Source organism: Mercenaria mercenaria, chromosome 17, assembly GCF_021730395.1.
Source record: "Mercenaria mercenaria strain notata chromosome 17, MADL_Memer_1, whole genome shotgun sequence".
Classification (NCBI taxonomy): Eukaryota; Metazoa; Mollusca; class Bivalvia; order Venerida; family Veneridae; genus Mercenaria; species Mercenaria mercenaria.
The window spans coordinates 6410937-6426979 of NC_069377.1; the positions used below are offsets into that span (position 1 = coordinate 6410937).

The 16043-nt window shown below is 35.9% G+C and overlaps 2 protein-coding genes across 2 annotated transcripts in view; one reads left to right on the forward strand and one right to left on the reverse strand.

Annotated features, from left to right (window-relative positions):
- LOC123535980 (nuclear pore membrane glycoprotein 210-like) overlaps positions 1 to 16043 on the forward strand; it is a 92824-nt gene that overhangs the window by 52304 nt on the left and 24477 nt on the right. The window contains exons 21-25 of the mRNA XM_053528690.1: positions 5804 to 5990; positions 7076 to 7182; positions 10058 to 10264; positions 10697 to 10825; positions 11483 to 11610. Of these exons, the coding sequence (XP_053384665.1) occupies positions 5804 to 5990; positions 7076 to 7182; positions 10058 to 10264; positions 10697 to 10825; positions 11483 to 11610 (758 nt within the window). The remainder of the gene's footprint in view (positions 1 to 5803; positions 5991 to 7075; positions 7183 to 10057; positions 10265 to 10696; positions 10826 to 11482; positions 11611 to 16043) is intronic.
- On the reverse strand, positions 967 to 4878 carry LOC128550246 (uncharacterized). Its single transcript, XM_053528879.1, has 2 exons — positions 4159 to 4878; positions 967 to 1439 (listed from the first exon to the last, which is right to left on the reverse strand). The coding sequence occupies exons 1-2, from the start codon at positions 4697 to 4699 to the stop codon at positions 997 to 999; spliced, it is 984 nt and encodes a 327-aa protein (XP_053384854.1). The 5' UTR covers positions 4700 to 4878; the 3' UTR covers positions 967 to 996.

Below are 16043 nucleotides of genomic sequence, written 5' to 3' on the forward strand. Positions count from 1 at the left end.
TAATGAATTCCATCCTTTTCCATAAAAGTGTTTTATCTGCTAGACTATACATTACCTTCACTAAATATATCAATTTTGCAATCATAACATAGTTTTCAAAGACGTTGTCATCTGTATTTATTCAGCAGCCTACGATTTTTTAATTTCTCTTAAGCCGCCATATTTATGACTTCATAACTTTTTCCAGTCGCGTGTCTGGAAAGAGATACATGGGAAATTACAATAACTCACTTCAATCTACAATGTGGTATAGGTCTCTATATTTCTCAATATTTTTCTCACGGCGGCCCATATTCCCACAATTTGACATGCACTATTGGCTATGTTCGATAACTAGCCAAATCGGCCCAGGCTCTTTGGAATTATGGCCATTGAGTTACCGAAAATACTAATGCCAGTGATACAGGTCTTGGTGCATGGTTGACTCGGATACATAATGGGGAAGAAATGCCAATCTAGATGATTAGGCAGTTGTGGGAGACATGCGCTTTTCTGAAATGACATGTGTTCTGGAACCAGATCAATGTGTATTTGACACTTAAAGCCACTGTGTTGGTTTTCTCATGGCACAGCTCGTTTATGTTCAAATGGGAGTTTGATGAATATTAGCCATATTTTTTTTTTTAACAGAAGGACTTCAACTGCAATTGGCATTTTGAAAATAATCATATGTTAAATAACTTTTTGATTCTGATGTTGGGGGTTGTGGTATTCAAGAGTACTGATATTTTAGTTACTGTTTTATTATTCATTGGTTTAATTGCTATTGCTTTGGACTGTTGCATGTTTTGTTTGTTAATTTTACCACATATTTTTATGCCTTTTCATACAGGATTCATCAAATTATTAGAAATGAATCTTTTTTGTTTGCAAATACATTTACATATAGTATACATAGGTTTAATGTCTCGGCTCGTAGTGTTAACAAATATACAATATAGAAAAGTTAAATAACTGAAATTCTGATATGTTTCAAGTACTTTATTTCGGAAAATTTTACATCGGCCAGAGAAGATAGCCAGAAAATGTTGTAAAACGCGAGCTTCGTACTTGGGTTCCCCAGTGTTCCACGATTCTCACCCAGACTTTCTCACCTTTGTAACATTCAGTTATCCCCGAGTTAAAACCTTGGTCGAATCTTGTAGTGGCCTTGTCTGTTGCCGCATACATCCGAACAACCACATACCCGTTTTTAACGATTTCGGTCTGAACGTAATCGTATCGTTGAGCCATTACTGAAGATTGGAACACGTATACTCCGCTGACAGGACATGTGAACTTACTGGTTGAAGTATCAAATCCTTGGCCTTGGTTGATAAGAATTTCATCAAATGGAATAGTTTGCTCTGGCTGCAGGTGGTTCGCATGGCTCGATAAGTAGGATGAAAAGGCAATTTGGACATTGCTGGTCGTAGCTGTGTTTCGCAATTTACGTGGCGCTGAAGTGTTAGAAAAGACAGAACAAAAATTAAATAGTGATTGTCACAACGTTAAAGCAGATTCTGGCTGTCATGGTTCAACCATCTAAATCCATGTTGGATTTTTTGCAATGTAAAGAATACTTTCTGGAAACAATTATAAACTCAGGCTGATATATATTTGAGGATTGATGTCTTGTTCCTGAGAAATATTAGATGAAGTTTTGAGATGGACTGGAACCTGAATGTCATCATTCTTTAGCCTGAAATGTAGAGTTAGATTTTAAATTGCTCTCTGTCACTATTAAGTACATGTAAACAAACTTTGCAGGAATTCTCCTCTACCCACAGTCAGCTCAGCAAAATTTCAGGAACATATATATCCATGTATAATCATAAATGTGCACCTGTGTATAATACACTACCTGAATTTAGCCCAAAATCCTTGGAAAAAAACAAACACATTTTTTGGTCAGTTTTTGAGGTAAATTGAAAAAGGTTGAGTTTACATTGACACTAGTAGTAAATCTATCTCTGCTGTGGAGAGCCGAAATAGTCTTGCTGTACTATGAGTATCAATTTTTTATTTTGTTAAAATAATATTGTTATACATGTATTTGTTTTTTCTTTATTTTAAAATTACTGTTATGAATAAATAGAAAGCAGTTACTCTTGTTTTCAGTATCTCAGAATGGCATCTTCTTTCATAAAAAATGACAGGATTTTCTCAATTTAAACCAATTACTAAGAGTACTTTTGTTATGATCTGTTGAAGATCAAAAGGGCTAAAAATTATCTATACTTGTGTATAATAATTATGCTCCCATGATTCGGGGACAGTCCTTGGGGTCAAAGAAATGCACATTATACATGTGTAGCGAGGGTAGCATGAACATAGAAATTGATGCCTGCAGTGTCTGGCTTGTAGAGGCTACACGGTTATACCAAGGAGCCTGCCGGTGCCAGTTTTGACCTTGACCTTCTTGATGTAACTTAAAATCCAACAGAAACAAACTAAACAGCAAATTGAAAGGTACGGGGGAAAAGGTGCTAGCAAGTTGGTAAACAAGTTACTAATCATTCAAGATAAGATGTCAGTTGAGTTGAACAGATCAACATAAGTACATCTATTATTTGACATGGTTCAGGCATTTACTATCAAGAAAATAGTCACATTATATTTACTGACAGGTTGTTGTCGGAACAAATATTCACATTATATTTACCAAGTTAAACAGAATGTTGTTGGAACAAATATTTACATTATATATACTAACAGGTCTTTTTCGGAATAAATATTTACATTATATTTACTGATAGGGTTGTTGTTAGAAAAATAGCTACTTTCACCCATTTCAAATATCAAAAAATAAACGTGTTTATATTTATCTGACATGTTGTCTTAAATGATTAGTATATTTAACAGTATGATTGTATAATGTCAGTCCTTTGCTAGGTCAGTATCAAGATTATTTTATCTGTGAAATGTAGACATTTCGTAATGTATGTAGTCTTTGGATTTTTTAGGTCAAATATATGCAGTTTGTTAGCATTAAAGAATTAGAACACATACAAAATATTGAAAATGCTTTTTGGCATTTACATAATATAGAAAAATTTACAACATACTGAAAATGTTTTTTGCATTTATAAAATATTGAAAGTGTTCATACTATTTAAAAATATTTGAAAATGTTTGACAATTTCAATGTGTAATTTTAATTAAAGCTAAATTAGCTAAATTGAAATTTTTAACCTTTTTTTGGGAAAAAAAAAAAGATGTTGAAGCTATATAGCCTTCAGTAGGAATCTGTTCCTGGTTGTTCTTGAGGGTTAGGTAGATTACAAGAAGTCAGTCTTAGCATAGAAAATTTAATCCCATGACAAGCTAAATTAATCGTCACCTCAGTGCAAGAAGTAGATAACTGCATTGACTTAAAGAAGGACTTATTCACTTTTTGCGCTAAGGTGACGTAATGTTTTCAATGACAATTTGATAGAAGAAGACAAAATCTCTTAAATCATTTGTAAATTTTATCTGAATTCATTTGTCCATCAAACCGTATTTCTTTATTAATGTGTATTTCGATGTAAATGAGAAGTGGAACCCAAATTTGTAGTCCTGTTTGGCGCCATATAACCTATACTGTGTTGGTGCGCCATAAAACCCAAATAAATAAATAAATATTATTAATGTGGGGAAGAGGCTGGACCACTAAGCTCATCAGGGAGAGGACAGACCAATAGAATGTAAGGTTGTGAGTTTGATCCATGGTTGAGGCATATGAACTCGGTGAAAGTTTGATAGAAGGCAATGCTATCTGAAATAATTTGGCCTGCACTCTTGATTCAGTAGTTGCTTGCAGAGAACAAATTAGTACCAGTACAGAATCGGGGGAACAGGAGTTTGATTAAAAACCTGCCATCTACAAAACTGAACTACTGTTGAAAACATGCCCCAAAACCCAAAACAAATTATGTGAGGAAATTATCTGTTAGTTTTGGAGTACTGGTACTACCAGTACTGGTACTATAATCTAGGGAAACTGGATACGTTAACTAAGTGTGGTTGCATAACTGCATACTTCTGAAAATCAATGCTAAGCTGAAATCAAATTAGTTTGTGACCCCAGTGGAATTGAAATCTTCCAACCTTTTAATTTAAGACAAAAAACCAGTTCTGTCTCTGTCTTCACTAAAGCCCCATGGTAGAAAGGGTGTGAATAGAAATGAATTTTACCTTGGCTCTCTTCCTGTATGTATTTTGTAGAGCTTCCGTTATGATATACATTTAAGTTCCCTCGTCTAATGGCAGTTTTTCCAGACAGGTCTTTGGCAAAGTTTTCATTTGATTTATGCGTATGGGTCATACCATTTTTATCAGCATTATTTGGTGGTTCACTTTTGACAGAAATAAACTTGTCTATGAACTTTTCAGCATCAAAAAGTCTTACCTCAGTTTGATGAAGCTTTTTTTCAACATTAGCTAATTTCTGCTCATAGAACTTTTCAGTGTCTTCTGCTTTCTGGAGCAAGTTTTCAACTTTTACTACCTTCTGCTGATAATATTTTCTAACATCTTCAGTTTCACGAAGTTTCTTTTCTACAGTAGCTAATTTCTGTTCATAGAGCTTCTCACTGTTTAAAAACTGATTTTTTAATAGTGATAATTCATTAAGCACACTTATCAAGAAATCTTCCGGAACTATTTCTTTAGTAGCATTACATGTATTAATACTCGCAATAAAACAAGTTATCAGAAGTACTTTTGCTAAATCCATGTTTGCTTCTTGAGAGATCTCTAGTGTAAGGTTCTTATCTTTTAAAGGGGCATTTTATGTGAAATTTGGATGAATGAATATTTCTATATTAGTAATTTTATCAGTGAATTCCATCATGCATGTGTGTATTTTGAATTTTTTTTAACAACATTGTTGAACTTGAATATACTTCAGACATAGATATCTGGTCAGTTGTTTCAACTCCACCATCTGCCAATTTCCGCCCAAAAAAAAAAATGAAAAAAAAAATGGAAAAACCTTTTAGAACATCGGTATGTTAAAGGTTGACATTTCATTTCTAGAATTCTCCCCTTAATATGAAAGTTTATGCAAGAATACTAAGAGTGACATTATATCAAGTTACATTGAATCAAAGCATTGCAGACATGATTCATTTAACGCAGTATTGAAGTGATAGAAACTTACGAATTTTAGTACTTCCATTTTAGCCCATTTTCATAGTTTGTCCATTGTAGATAAAAAGCACTACTGTAACACCTCTCTGTATAGCCTTGCTATCCTGTGACTTAAACCTGACCAACAATACTTTTACAATATTGATCAAATTTCTCTAATTATGGTGTGTCTGTCCCTGCCCCCCCCCCCCCCCCCACACCCCACACTCACCTCCTTCCATCTATACACCATTATAAAAGACAGACTGAAAACTAGAGACACTCAGCTGAAATATGTCTGAAAAGTTGTATTAGAATAACATTGCTCTGAATTTGCTAAATGTCTGAATGAAATTATAGTCAGTTTTGTTCCAACGCATACCTATGTTTATCGTTGATGGAGCCTCCATTATCTACACAAAAGCTGCAGGTCAATACTGCCACATGCACACAAATGTAGACCAGATCGGACAGCTATGGTGTCTTTTAGGCGACATAGAGTACAATTTACATTATCATGGGCATAATTTGTTTGTTGGGACTTAATTTCTTGGTTGAGCTGAACCACGAAATCCACGAAAATTAATCCCCCATGAATGATAATGATTTCACAGTATTCAACCTCTTTACTTATTATTTGCAAAACCTTGAGATTCTTTGTATTTAACCTCATTTCTTTATTATCTAAATCTTTAAATCTTTTTTGCAGATTCCTGTTCATTGCCAGAGAGATTTAGATCTGGGTGTCAGCGTGACAGATAAAAATGGCAGAAAATTTGACAATATCTCATCACTTGAATTTGATTGGTCAATGTCAGATGGATCTCTCGCCTCATTGGCTGATGAACTTCAGACTGACATAAAAGTGACTCCTAGTGGCAGAAAAATTATTCATAGTAAGTTAAATAGTTCAATAGTTTTACATTATCACCATCAATAGTTTTACATTCTCATCCATCAGAGGTTCTTTCTTCCTTTCGTCTACTTGGTGAGCATATGTACTCATGATTACTTACGAGAGAGTTGTTTCAGCCAATCAGTGTTCGCCATTATTTTGTATGCCGAATTGAAACTTGAAACAACATTCAAGCAAGGTATTTGCTAACGATAGATAAAGGCGATATTCGGAATTCCATGATTGCGTTTAATAAAGATTTATTCCTCTGATTGGATGTTATTAAATTTATCTCAAGAAATGATGATATTCCTTGCAAGGCTGCGTCAATAATACTGATCTTTTCATGGACGATTTTGACTGGTTCGTGAGGAACTAGCAAAATGTTGCTGATTGGCTGAAACTGTTGCTTGTAATGTAACCAAAGCACAAATATCAGTGAAATGTGCCAGAGGTTCAACTAGGGAACCATGGTAGACCTCTGGAATGCAAGGATGTAATTTTAGAGAAATTTATAATTTTGGGTTTCTGAATAGATGGATGTGCAAAAGTTAATACTTACTCAGTAGCTCTGTTTGTTTGTTTGTTGAATTCAAGGTCGTATGACTTTTACTGTAGTATGTAGGAGAGCCCTTTGGAAATGATTTTAGGCAAGGAATGCCTTCAAGGTTGAACCACCCATCTTACGTAATACAGCTGAATAACTTTGTCAAATGATTTAGAAAGTATTTTACACCTGGAACTGGGCGAGGAGCAACTGTCGGACACTAGCAGTTTTTTAGGGGGGATGTGTATATTTTCAGATTACAATATTGTACATTTAATGCTGTGCTTTTTTGTTGTCAAATTACTGTATATGATGTTATAGCTTGTTTCCACATTACATGATAATATATTTTCAGGTTATGTGATGTAGCAGCCTACATCTTAATTTATTTTCCGACTGCATGAACTTACAGCCAAAAATCAGTTTTTCAGAACACATGATGTTATAACCTACTCTTACTTTCAGACTACATGATGTTACAGCTGACATCTCAATTTATTTTCAGATTACATGATGTTACAACCTACTCTTATTTTCAGACTACATGATGTTACAGCCCACAGGCATTCCAGGGCATCTGATTGTGACAGTGACTGTGAGCAAATACAAAGCAGCTTATCTACGCCTTGCTCAGTCAAATGTTCCAGTGAGTTTGCTTATTTCTTATATATTTGGGTCCAAATTTTATTAAACAGAGTGTTGAGACCAGTCTGAATTTTTCTAGCATCTGATTGGTTGGTTTTGAACCTAGTCTTGAATTAGACCAATGGCAAGGCTGCATTCAGAGACTAGTCCCCAAACTCAGTTTTATACTGTGAGACCAGGATTATTCAGATCCTAGAAGTTGTAAAGAGAATGTTAACATCAAAGTTTTGATGATATAGTTTATTGGGACTTCTGTTAAGAAATTTGTTTAATCATATTTGTAGAACCAATATTTTTATTTGAGCCCAGATAGGATTGAAATTTTGTAAAAAGGATAAGAAAAACTTAAGACTAAGTTGGAGGAATTGCTTATGCCTTACATTATGTCATGAGCAAAAATGTAGTCTGTCCCCAGAATCATTGTACATGTATATACCTAAATTACTATAATGATTAAAGAAATGAAGAAGCATGCAGCAGATCATGTAAAAGTAACATTCAGATGTATAGAAAAATCTGTAAATGGCATCTGTGAAAGCACTGGTCCAATTTATAATTTCACAGAAATATTCCTTGGTTAACCCCCTTACTTAGATTGTTAAAGATCATATGGATTTGTCAAACAAAAAAAACATTGCAGTTGGGACAAGTCTAGTTTTCTGTATATGGCTTAATGGAAAAATTTTAAAATCTGCTAATTAAATTTCCAGGCTATTTACCAAAGTGATTTAATAGCAGAAATGTTTCTTGTCATACCTATTTTGAGCTGTGCAACTCTGGTGAGCAATATGAGGCCATCATAGCCCTCTGAATAATTATATGACTTTTTAGCTCACCTGTCACAAAGTGAAAAGGTGAGCTTTTGTGATCGCGTGGCGTCCGTCGTCCGTCCGTCCGTAAACTTTTGCTTGTGACCACTCTAGAGGTCACATTTTTCATGGGATCTTTATGAAAGTTGGTCAGAATGTTCATCTTGACGATATCTAGGTCAAGTTCGTAACTGGGTCACGTGGGGTCAAAAGCTAGGTCAGAAGATCTAAAAATAGAAAAACCTTGTGACCTCTCTAGAGGCCATATTTTTCATGAGATCTTCATGAAAATTAGTCAGAATGTTCACCTTGAAGATATCTAGGTCAAGTTTGAAACTGGGTCACGTGGAGTCAAAAACTAGGTCAGTAGGTCTAAAAATAGAAAAACCTTGTGACCTCTCTAGAGGCCATATTTTTCACAAGATCTTCATGAAAATTGGTCAGAATGTTCACCTTGATGATATCTAGGTCAAGTTCAAAACTGGGTCATGTGGGGTCAAAAACTAGGTCAGTAGGTCTAAAAATAGAAAAACCTTGTGACCTCTCTAGAGGCCATATTTTTCATGAGATCTTCATGAAAATTAGTCAGAATGTTCACCTTGAAGATATCTAGGTCAAGTTTGAAACTGGGTCACGTGGAGTCAAAAACTAGGTCAGTAGGTCTAAAAATAGAAAAACCTTGTGACCTCTCTAGAGGCCATATTTCTCAATGGATCTTCATGAAAATTGGTCAGAATGTTCACCTTGATGATATCTAGGTCAAGTTCAAAACTGGGTCATGTGGGGTCAAAAACTAGGTCAGTAGATCTAAAAATAGAAAAACCTTGTGACCTCTCTAGAGGCCATATTTTTCAAGAGATCTTCATGAATATTGGTCAGAATGTTCACCTTGATGATATCTAGGTCAAGTTCGAAACTGGGTCACGTGGGGTCAAAAACTAGGTCAGTAGGTCTAAAAATAGAAAATCCTTATGACCTCTCTAGAGGCCATATTTCTCAATGGATCTTCATGAAAATTGGTCAAAATGTTCATCTTGATGATATCTAGGTCAAGTTCGAAACTGGGTCACGTGGGGTCAAAAACTAGGTCAGTAGATCTAAAAATAGAAAAACTTTGTGACCTCTCTAGAGGCCATATTTCTCAATGGATCTTCATAAAAATTAGTCAGAATGTTCACCTTGATGATATCTAGGTCAAGTTTGAAACTGGGTCATGTGCGTTCAAAAACTAGGTCAGTATGTCTGAAAATAGAAAAAAAATTGTGACCTCTCTAGAGGCCATATTTTTCATGGGATCTTTATGAAAATTAGTCAGAATGTTCACCTTGATGATATCTAGGTCAGTTTCGAAACTAGGTCACGTGCGGTCAATAACTAGGTCAGTAGATCTAAAAATACTGCCGGGGTTTTCGAGCTCAAAATAGAAAAACCTTGTGACCTCTTTAGAGGCCATATTTTTCAAGAGATCTTCATGAAAATTGGTCAGAATGTTCACCTTGATGATATCTAGGTCCAGTTCGAAACTGGGTCAACTGCGGTCAAAAACTAGGTCAGTAGGTCTAAAAATAGAAAAACCTTGTGATGTCTCTAGAAGCCATATTTCTCAATGGATCTTCATGAAAATTAATGAGATTGTTCAGCTTGATGATATCTAGGTCAAGTTCGTAACTGGGTCATGTGCGGTCAGAAACTAGGTCAGTAGGTCAAAAAGTAGAAAAACGTTGTGACCTCTCTAGAGGCCATATATTTCACGAGATCTTCATGAAAATTGGTGAGAATGTTCACCTTGATGATATCTAGGTCAAGTTTTAAAGTGGGTCACGTGCCTTCAAAAACTAGGTCATTATGTCAAATAATAGAAAAACCTTGTGACCTCTCTAGAGGTCATATTTTTCAATGGATCTTCATGAAAATTGGTCAGAATTTTTTATCTTGATGATATCTAGGTCACATGTGCTCAAAAACTAGGTCACTGTGTCAAATAATAGAAATAACGACGTCATGCTCAGTTCAACACTGGGTCATGTGGGGATAGGTGACCATCACGGTCCTCTTGTTATTTTTCAGGAATATTTGAGTCCAAAGATCAGTAAGTCAATAGATCTGCGACTGGTTGAGGAAGCAGTTGTGTCCCCTGATACATTGTCTGTGTTTAACCACCCATCTAACAAGGTGAACATGGATGTAGCGAAGGGATCTGGGTATTTCCATGTGGTAGAAGGAAGAGCCGGGGTTGTCGAGCTCAAATACCTTGAGAAGTCCAAACAGATCCAGGTATGATGGCATATTTACTTTTTTGCCAAGTAATTTTCCTTTTTGATTTTTTTTTCTCAGCAAATATAAAGCTTTAGAATTGCCCTGGAGATATAAATTTTTATTTTCATGAATATTTACTATGCACATTTATACCAAAATGAAAATGAGAGAACTACTGTTTTAGTACCTTGAACTACCTTTTGTTATGAAGTTACTGTAGTCAGATCTCTATATTAAAACACTCTTGGGAGCAGGAATGGTCTTCAGTTACATATTTTTTGTATTCAAAGGTAAAAATTATTAACAACTGTTTAAATCAGAACAGAAGTAGTAGAATTTATAGGTAAAAATGATCTCAGTTTGTGGGTGGTTCTTGGCACTAGTTAGACTATAATTACATGTACCTTTTTTTTAACAGACATGTTAACGAGTATTGTGTATATTTGATAGATTATACCAACCAAAGATGGTCAGCTGACAGTAACAGTGTATGACCTGTGTATAGCCAGTACCCAGCCAGTACAGGTGGTCATAACAGTCTCCGGAGTGGGCAGTGTCCAGTTACATGTTATGGACAAGGTAAAGTCTGTTTCATTTAATATTACACACTGTTTCCTTTTAGCTTGCTATAAATACAGTTATTAAATATTCTGCAGGGGTGAATATGGTATTTGAGTTGTCATATGTATTATTGTGTCAAAGTTGTAATTTATTTAGCTTTGCTCAAGTAAAAGTATCAAAATAGGCTTGGCGATTCAACAAAGTATGATTGTCTGTCTTTACTTGGGGTATCCTTGGCAGAGTGGTTAAAGTCACAGACTTCAGATCACATTCTTCTCGCATCTTTGGATTTGGACCCTGATCGGATTGACCTCAGTGGGAGCCATCCAGCTGACTTATAGATGGTGGAAGATCAGTGGTTCTAAACAGGAGCCCCACTGAAGGTTAAAATACTGACGGGTGGAGCACATGTAGTCTTTTATGTTAATTCTGAAAAGTCTCGTATGACCTAAATTGTCTTTAAGTGACTTAAAAACTGAACCAGTAACCAAGAGAGTTACTCATAACCACTGAACTTTGTACAGATGTCAAAGGATCAGTTCTGTCAGTTGATTGTCCAAATTGTAGGCATGTGTGAAGTTCTTTGTTATTGACCAGCGACTTCTTTACATATATTTACGCCTTTTGTAAACAGAGATAAAATGCAGAGTTTCTGATCGACCATTCTTCTTGCAGGTTGAGGTCGGCAAAGATATACCAGCAAGAGTTGAGGTTCTTGATGTTACAGGGGAGAAGTTGTACTCGAGTTTCTTCCCCTTGATGGGCCTCACTTTAGAATCTGCTTCAGATTTCATCATTTTGAAGTAAGTGGAATCTAATGTGATACTAACATGTCTTAAAAAGGTTTTTCTTTTGTAGTTGAAGTGCTGTTTCAGCTCACTTTTAGATAATTTATATTTGTGGGGGACTTTCTTTGTTCATTTTTTTTTTTGCTGAGTCAGGCCACAAAAATAAATCAAAATGAACTGGTAAAATTCCTATTAATTTTTAGCTCACCTGTCACAAAGTGACAAGGTGAGCTTTCGTGATCGCGTGGCGTCCGTGCGTGCGTGCGTAAACTTTTGCTTGTGACCACTCTAGAGGTCACATTTTTCATGGGATCTTTATGAAAGTTGGTCAGAATGTTCATCTTGATGATATCTAGGTCAAGTTCGAAACTGGGTCATGTGCGGTCAAAAACTAGGTCAGTAGATCTAAAAATAGAAAAACCTTGTGACCTCTCTAGAGGCCATATTTTTCATGAGATCTTCATGAAAATTGGTCAGAATGTTCACCTTGATAATATCTAGGTCAAGTTCAAAACTGGGTTACGTGCGGTCAAAAACTAGGTCAGTAGGTCTAAAAATAGAAAAACCTTGTGACCTCTCTAGAGGCCATATTTCTCAATGGATCTTCATGAAAATTTGTCAGAATGTTCACCTTGATGATATCTAGGTCAGTTCCGAAACTGGGTCACGTGGGGTCAAAAACTAGGTCAGTAGATCTAAAAATAGAAAAACCTTGTGACCTCTCTAGAGGCCATATTTTTCATGAGATCTTCATGAAAATTGGTCAGAATGTTCACCTTGATGATATCTAGGTCACGTTCGAAACTGGGTCACGTGGGGTCAAAAACTAGGTCAGTGGATCTAAAAATAGAAAAACCTTGTGACCTCTCTAGAGGCAATATTTTTCATGAGATCTTCATGAAAATTAGTCAGAATGTTCACCTTGATGATATCTAAGTCGAGTTCGAAACTGGGTCACGTGGGGTCAAAAACTAGGTCAGTAGGTCTAAAAACAGAAAAACCTTGTGACCTCTCTAGAGGCCATATTTCTCAATGGATCTTCATGAAAATTGGTCAGAATGTTCACCTTGATGATATCTGGGTCAAGTTTGAAACTGGGTCACGTGCGGTCAAAAACTAGGTCAGTTGGTCTGAAAATAGAAAAACTTTGTGACCTCTCTAGAGGCCATATTTTTCACGGGATCTTTATGAAAATTGGTGAGAATGTTCACCTTGATGATATCTAGGTCAGGTACGAAACTTGTTCACGTGCGGTCAATAACTAGGTCAGTAGATCTAAAAATAGAAAAACCTTGTGACCTCTCTAGAGGCCATATTTTTCAAGAGATCTTCATGAAAATTGGTCAGAATGTTCATCTTGATGATATCTAGGTCGAGTTCGAAACTGGGTCACGTGCGGTCAAAAACTAGGTCAGTAGGTCTAAAAATAGAAAAACCTTGTGATGTCTCTAGAGGCCGTATTTCGCAAAGGATCTTCATGAAAATTAGTGAGAATGTTCAGTTTGATGATATCTAGGTCAAATTCTTAACTGGGTCATGTGCGGTCAAAAACTAGGTCAGTAGGTCGAAAAATAGAAAAACCTTGAGACCTCTCTAGAGGCCATATTTTTCACGAGATCTTCATGAAAATTGGTGAGAATGTTCACCTTGATGATATCTAGGTCAAGTTTAAAAGTGGGTCACGTGCCTTCAAAAACTAGGTCATTATGTCAAATAATAGAAAAACCTTGTGACCTCTCTAGAGGTCATATTTTTCAATGGATCTTCATGAAAATTGGTTAGAATTTTTTATCTTGATGATATCTAAGTCACATGTGCTCAAAAACTAGGTCACTTTGTCAAATAATAGAAATAACGACGTCATACTCATTTCAACACTGGGTCATGTGGGGATAGGTGAGCGATTCAGGACCATCATGGTCCTCTTATTTAATGTTTAAAAGTGGAAATCCACAAAATTCTCTGCACACAAATTTTTATGATTTCATGGTATGTCATCTCAGTTGACCAGGCTAAACAGAGGGACCTCTGTGGTCATGTTTTTGTTAGCACTCGTCATTTAATCAGTGATGTGTTTTTTTGGATTTTTTTTCTTATTTTGTTGGATTGATTTTCTTTCTTATGTGAGATATAACCAAGCTAGTAGGTGCCAGTCCATACATGAAAAAATGGCAAGAGTGGCACATTGATCATCCATTCACCATTAAAATTAGAAAAAACATAAAATTCCTTCAGCAAACACAAATTTCCTCTTTTAGTCTTTGTTACTTATTAGTCAACAAAATAATTACTTTACACAAATCCTCCAAATTTTGAATTTGTACAAGGGAGCATCCGTGACTGAGTAGTTGAGATCATCGACTTAGAAGCACTTTTCTTTCATCTTGTTTGGTGTTGGGAATTGTTCATGTGAGGATGTCATCCAGCAGACTTATAGAAGGTTCTACAAGGTGCCTACTATATTATGCCCACAAACATTCTTACCAAGTTTAGTGAAGATTGGATGAAAACTGTTCGACTAAGAGTGGACATGCTTTTGGACAAAAAACGCCCGCCCACCACCCACTACGGGTGTTCACATAATACGCCATGCTCTTTCAGAGACGGGTGTATAAAAAGTATTTGACCCAGAGTCATCAAACTTCCCAGGATTGTTAGGTTGTGCACCAGAGGTTTTAATTTTGATCTCACACAGCCAGACCAGAGTTATGGCCCTTGACTTAGTCAAAAATATGCACAAAAGGGCCTAAGTTTGTGTTGCATGTAGCTCAAAAAGTATTTGACCGAGTTTTATGAAACATTACAGGAATATCATTCAAAATGTGAAGTTTTGTATCAAGAGTTTTGTTAGTGATATCACTCAGCCAAACCAGTGTTATGCCTTTTGACTTAGTCAAAAATGTGCATAAAAAGGCAGAAAAGTTGAAAAAAAAATATAGGAATATTTTTCAGCACCTAGTTGTTTTGCACCTTGGGTTTTGTTCAGATATCTGTCTGTCAGATGAATCAGAACTTTCTGAACCTCCCTCGTATTGAAAGACAGACGACTATTTGAACTGCACAAGAGTATCTGAGGTTTTGAAAAAAATGTTAAATCAATAGGAGCTTAATTGTCTATATAGATAACTTGTTTTATGGAAAAGTAAACAGACATAAATGATGTTTATTTTCTAAGTAGCAATAAAGAGTTCAGGCTGCTTTTTAGCTCACCTGTCACAAAGTGACAAGGTGAGCTTTTATGATCGCGCAGCGTCCGTCGTCAGTCCGTGCGTGCGTAAACTTTTGCTTGTGACCACTCTAAAGGCCATATTTTTCATGGGATCTGTATGAAAGTTGGTCTGAATATTCATCTTGATGATATTTAGGTCAAGTTCGAAACTGGGTCAACTGCGGTCAAAAACTAGGTCAGTAGGTCTAAAAATAGAAAAACCTTGTGACCTCTCTAGAGGCCATATTTTTCACAAGATCTTCATGAAAATTAGTCAGAATGTTCATCTTGATGATATCTAGGTCAAGTTTGAAACTGGGTCACGTGCCATCAAAAACTAGGTAGGTAGGTCAAGTAATAGAAAAACCTTGTGACCTCTCTAGAGGCCATATTTTTCATGGGATCTGTATGAAAGTTGGTCTGAATATTCATCTTGATGATATTTAGGTCAAGTTCGAAACTGGGTCAACTGCGGTCCAAAAAAGGTCAGTAGGTCTAAAAATAGAAAAACCTTGTGACCTCTCTAGAGGCCATATATTTCATGGGATCTGTATGAAAGTTGGTCTGAATGTTTATCTTGATGATATATAGGTCAAGCTTGAAACTGGGTCAACTGCGATCAAAAACTAGGTCAGTAGGTCTTGAAATAGAAAAACCTTGTGACCTCTCTAGAGGCCATACCCTTGAATGGATCTTCATGAAAATTGGTCAGAATGTTTACCTCGATGATATCTAGGTCAAGTTTGAAACTGGGTCACGTGCCTTAAAAAACTAGGTCAGTAGGTCAAATAATAAAAAAACCTTGTGACCTCTCTAGAGGCCATACTTTTCATGGGATCTGTATGGAAGTTGGTCTAAATGTTCATCTTGATGATATCTAGGTCAAGTTTGAAACTGGGTCAACTGCGGTCAAAAACTTGGTCAGTAGGTCTAAAATTAGAACAATCTTTTGACCTCTCTAGAGGCCATATTTTTCAATAGATCTTCATGAAAATTGATCTGAATGTTCACCTTGATGATTATCTATGTCAGTTTCGAAACTGGGTCACGTGCGGTCAAAAACTAGGCCAGTAGGTATAAAAATAGAAAAACCTTGTGATCTGTCTAGAGGCCATATTTTTCATGTGATCTTCATGAAAATTAGTGAGAATGTTCACCTTGATGATATCTAGGTAAAGTTCAAAAAAGGGTCACGTACCTTCGAAAACTAGGTCAATAGGTCAAATAATAGAAAAACCTT

Bases quoted from the DNA above. Each gene is read 5' to 3' on its own strand.
- LOC128550246 (XM_053528879.1), bottom strand. From the start codon at position 4,699: ATGGATTTAGCAAAAGTACTTCTGATAACTTGTTTTATTGCGAGTATT. The intron at 1,440-4,158 runs GTAAAATTCATT...CTAACACTTCAG, and splicing joins CATACAGGAAGAGAGCCAAG to CGCCACGTAAATTGCGAAAC.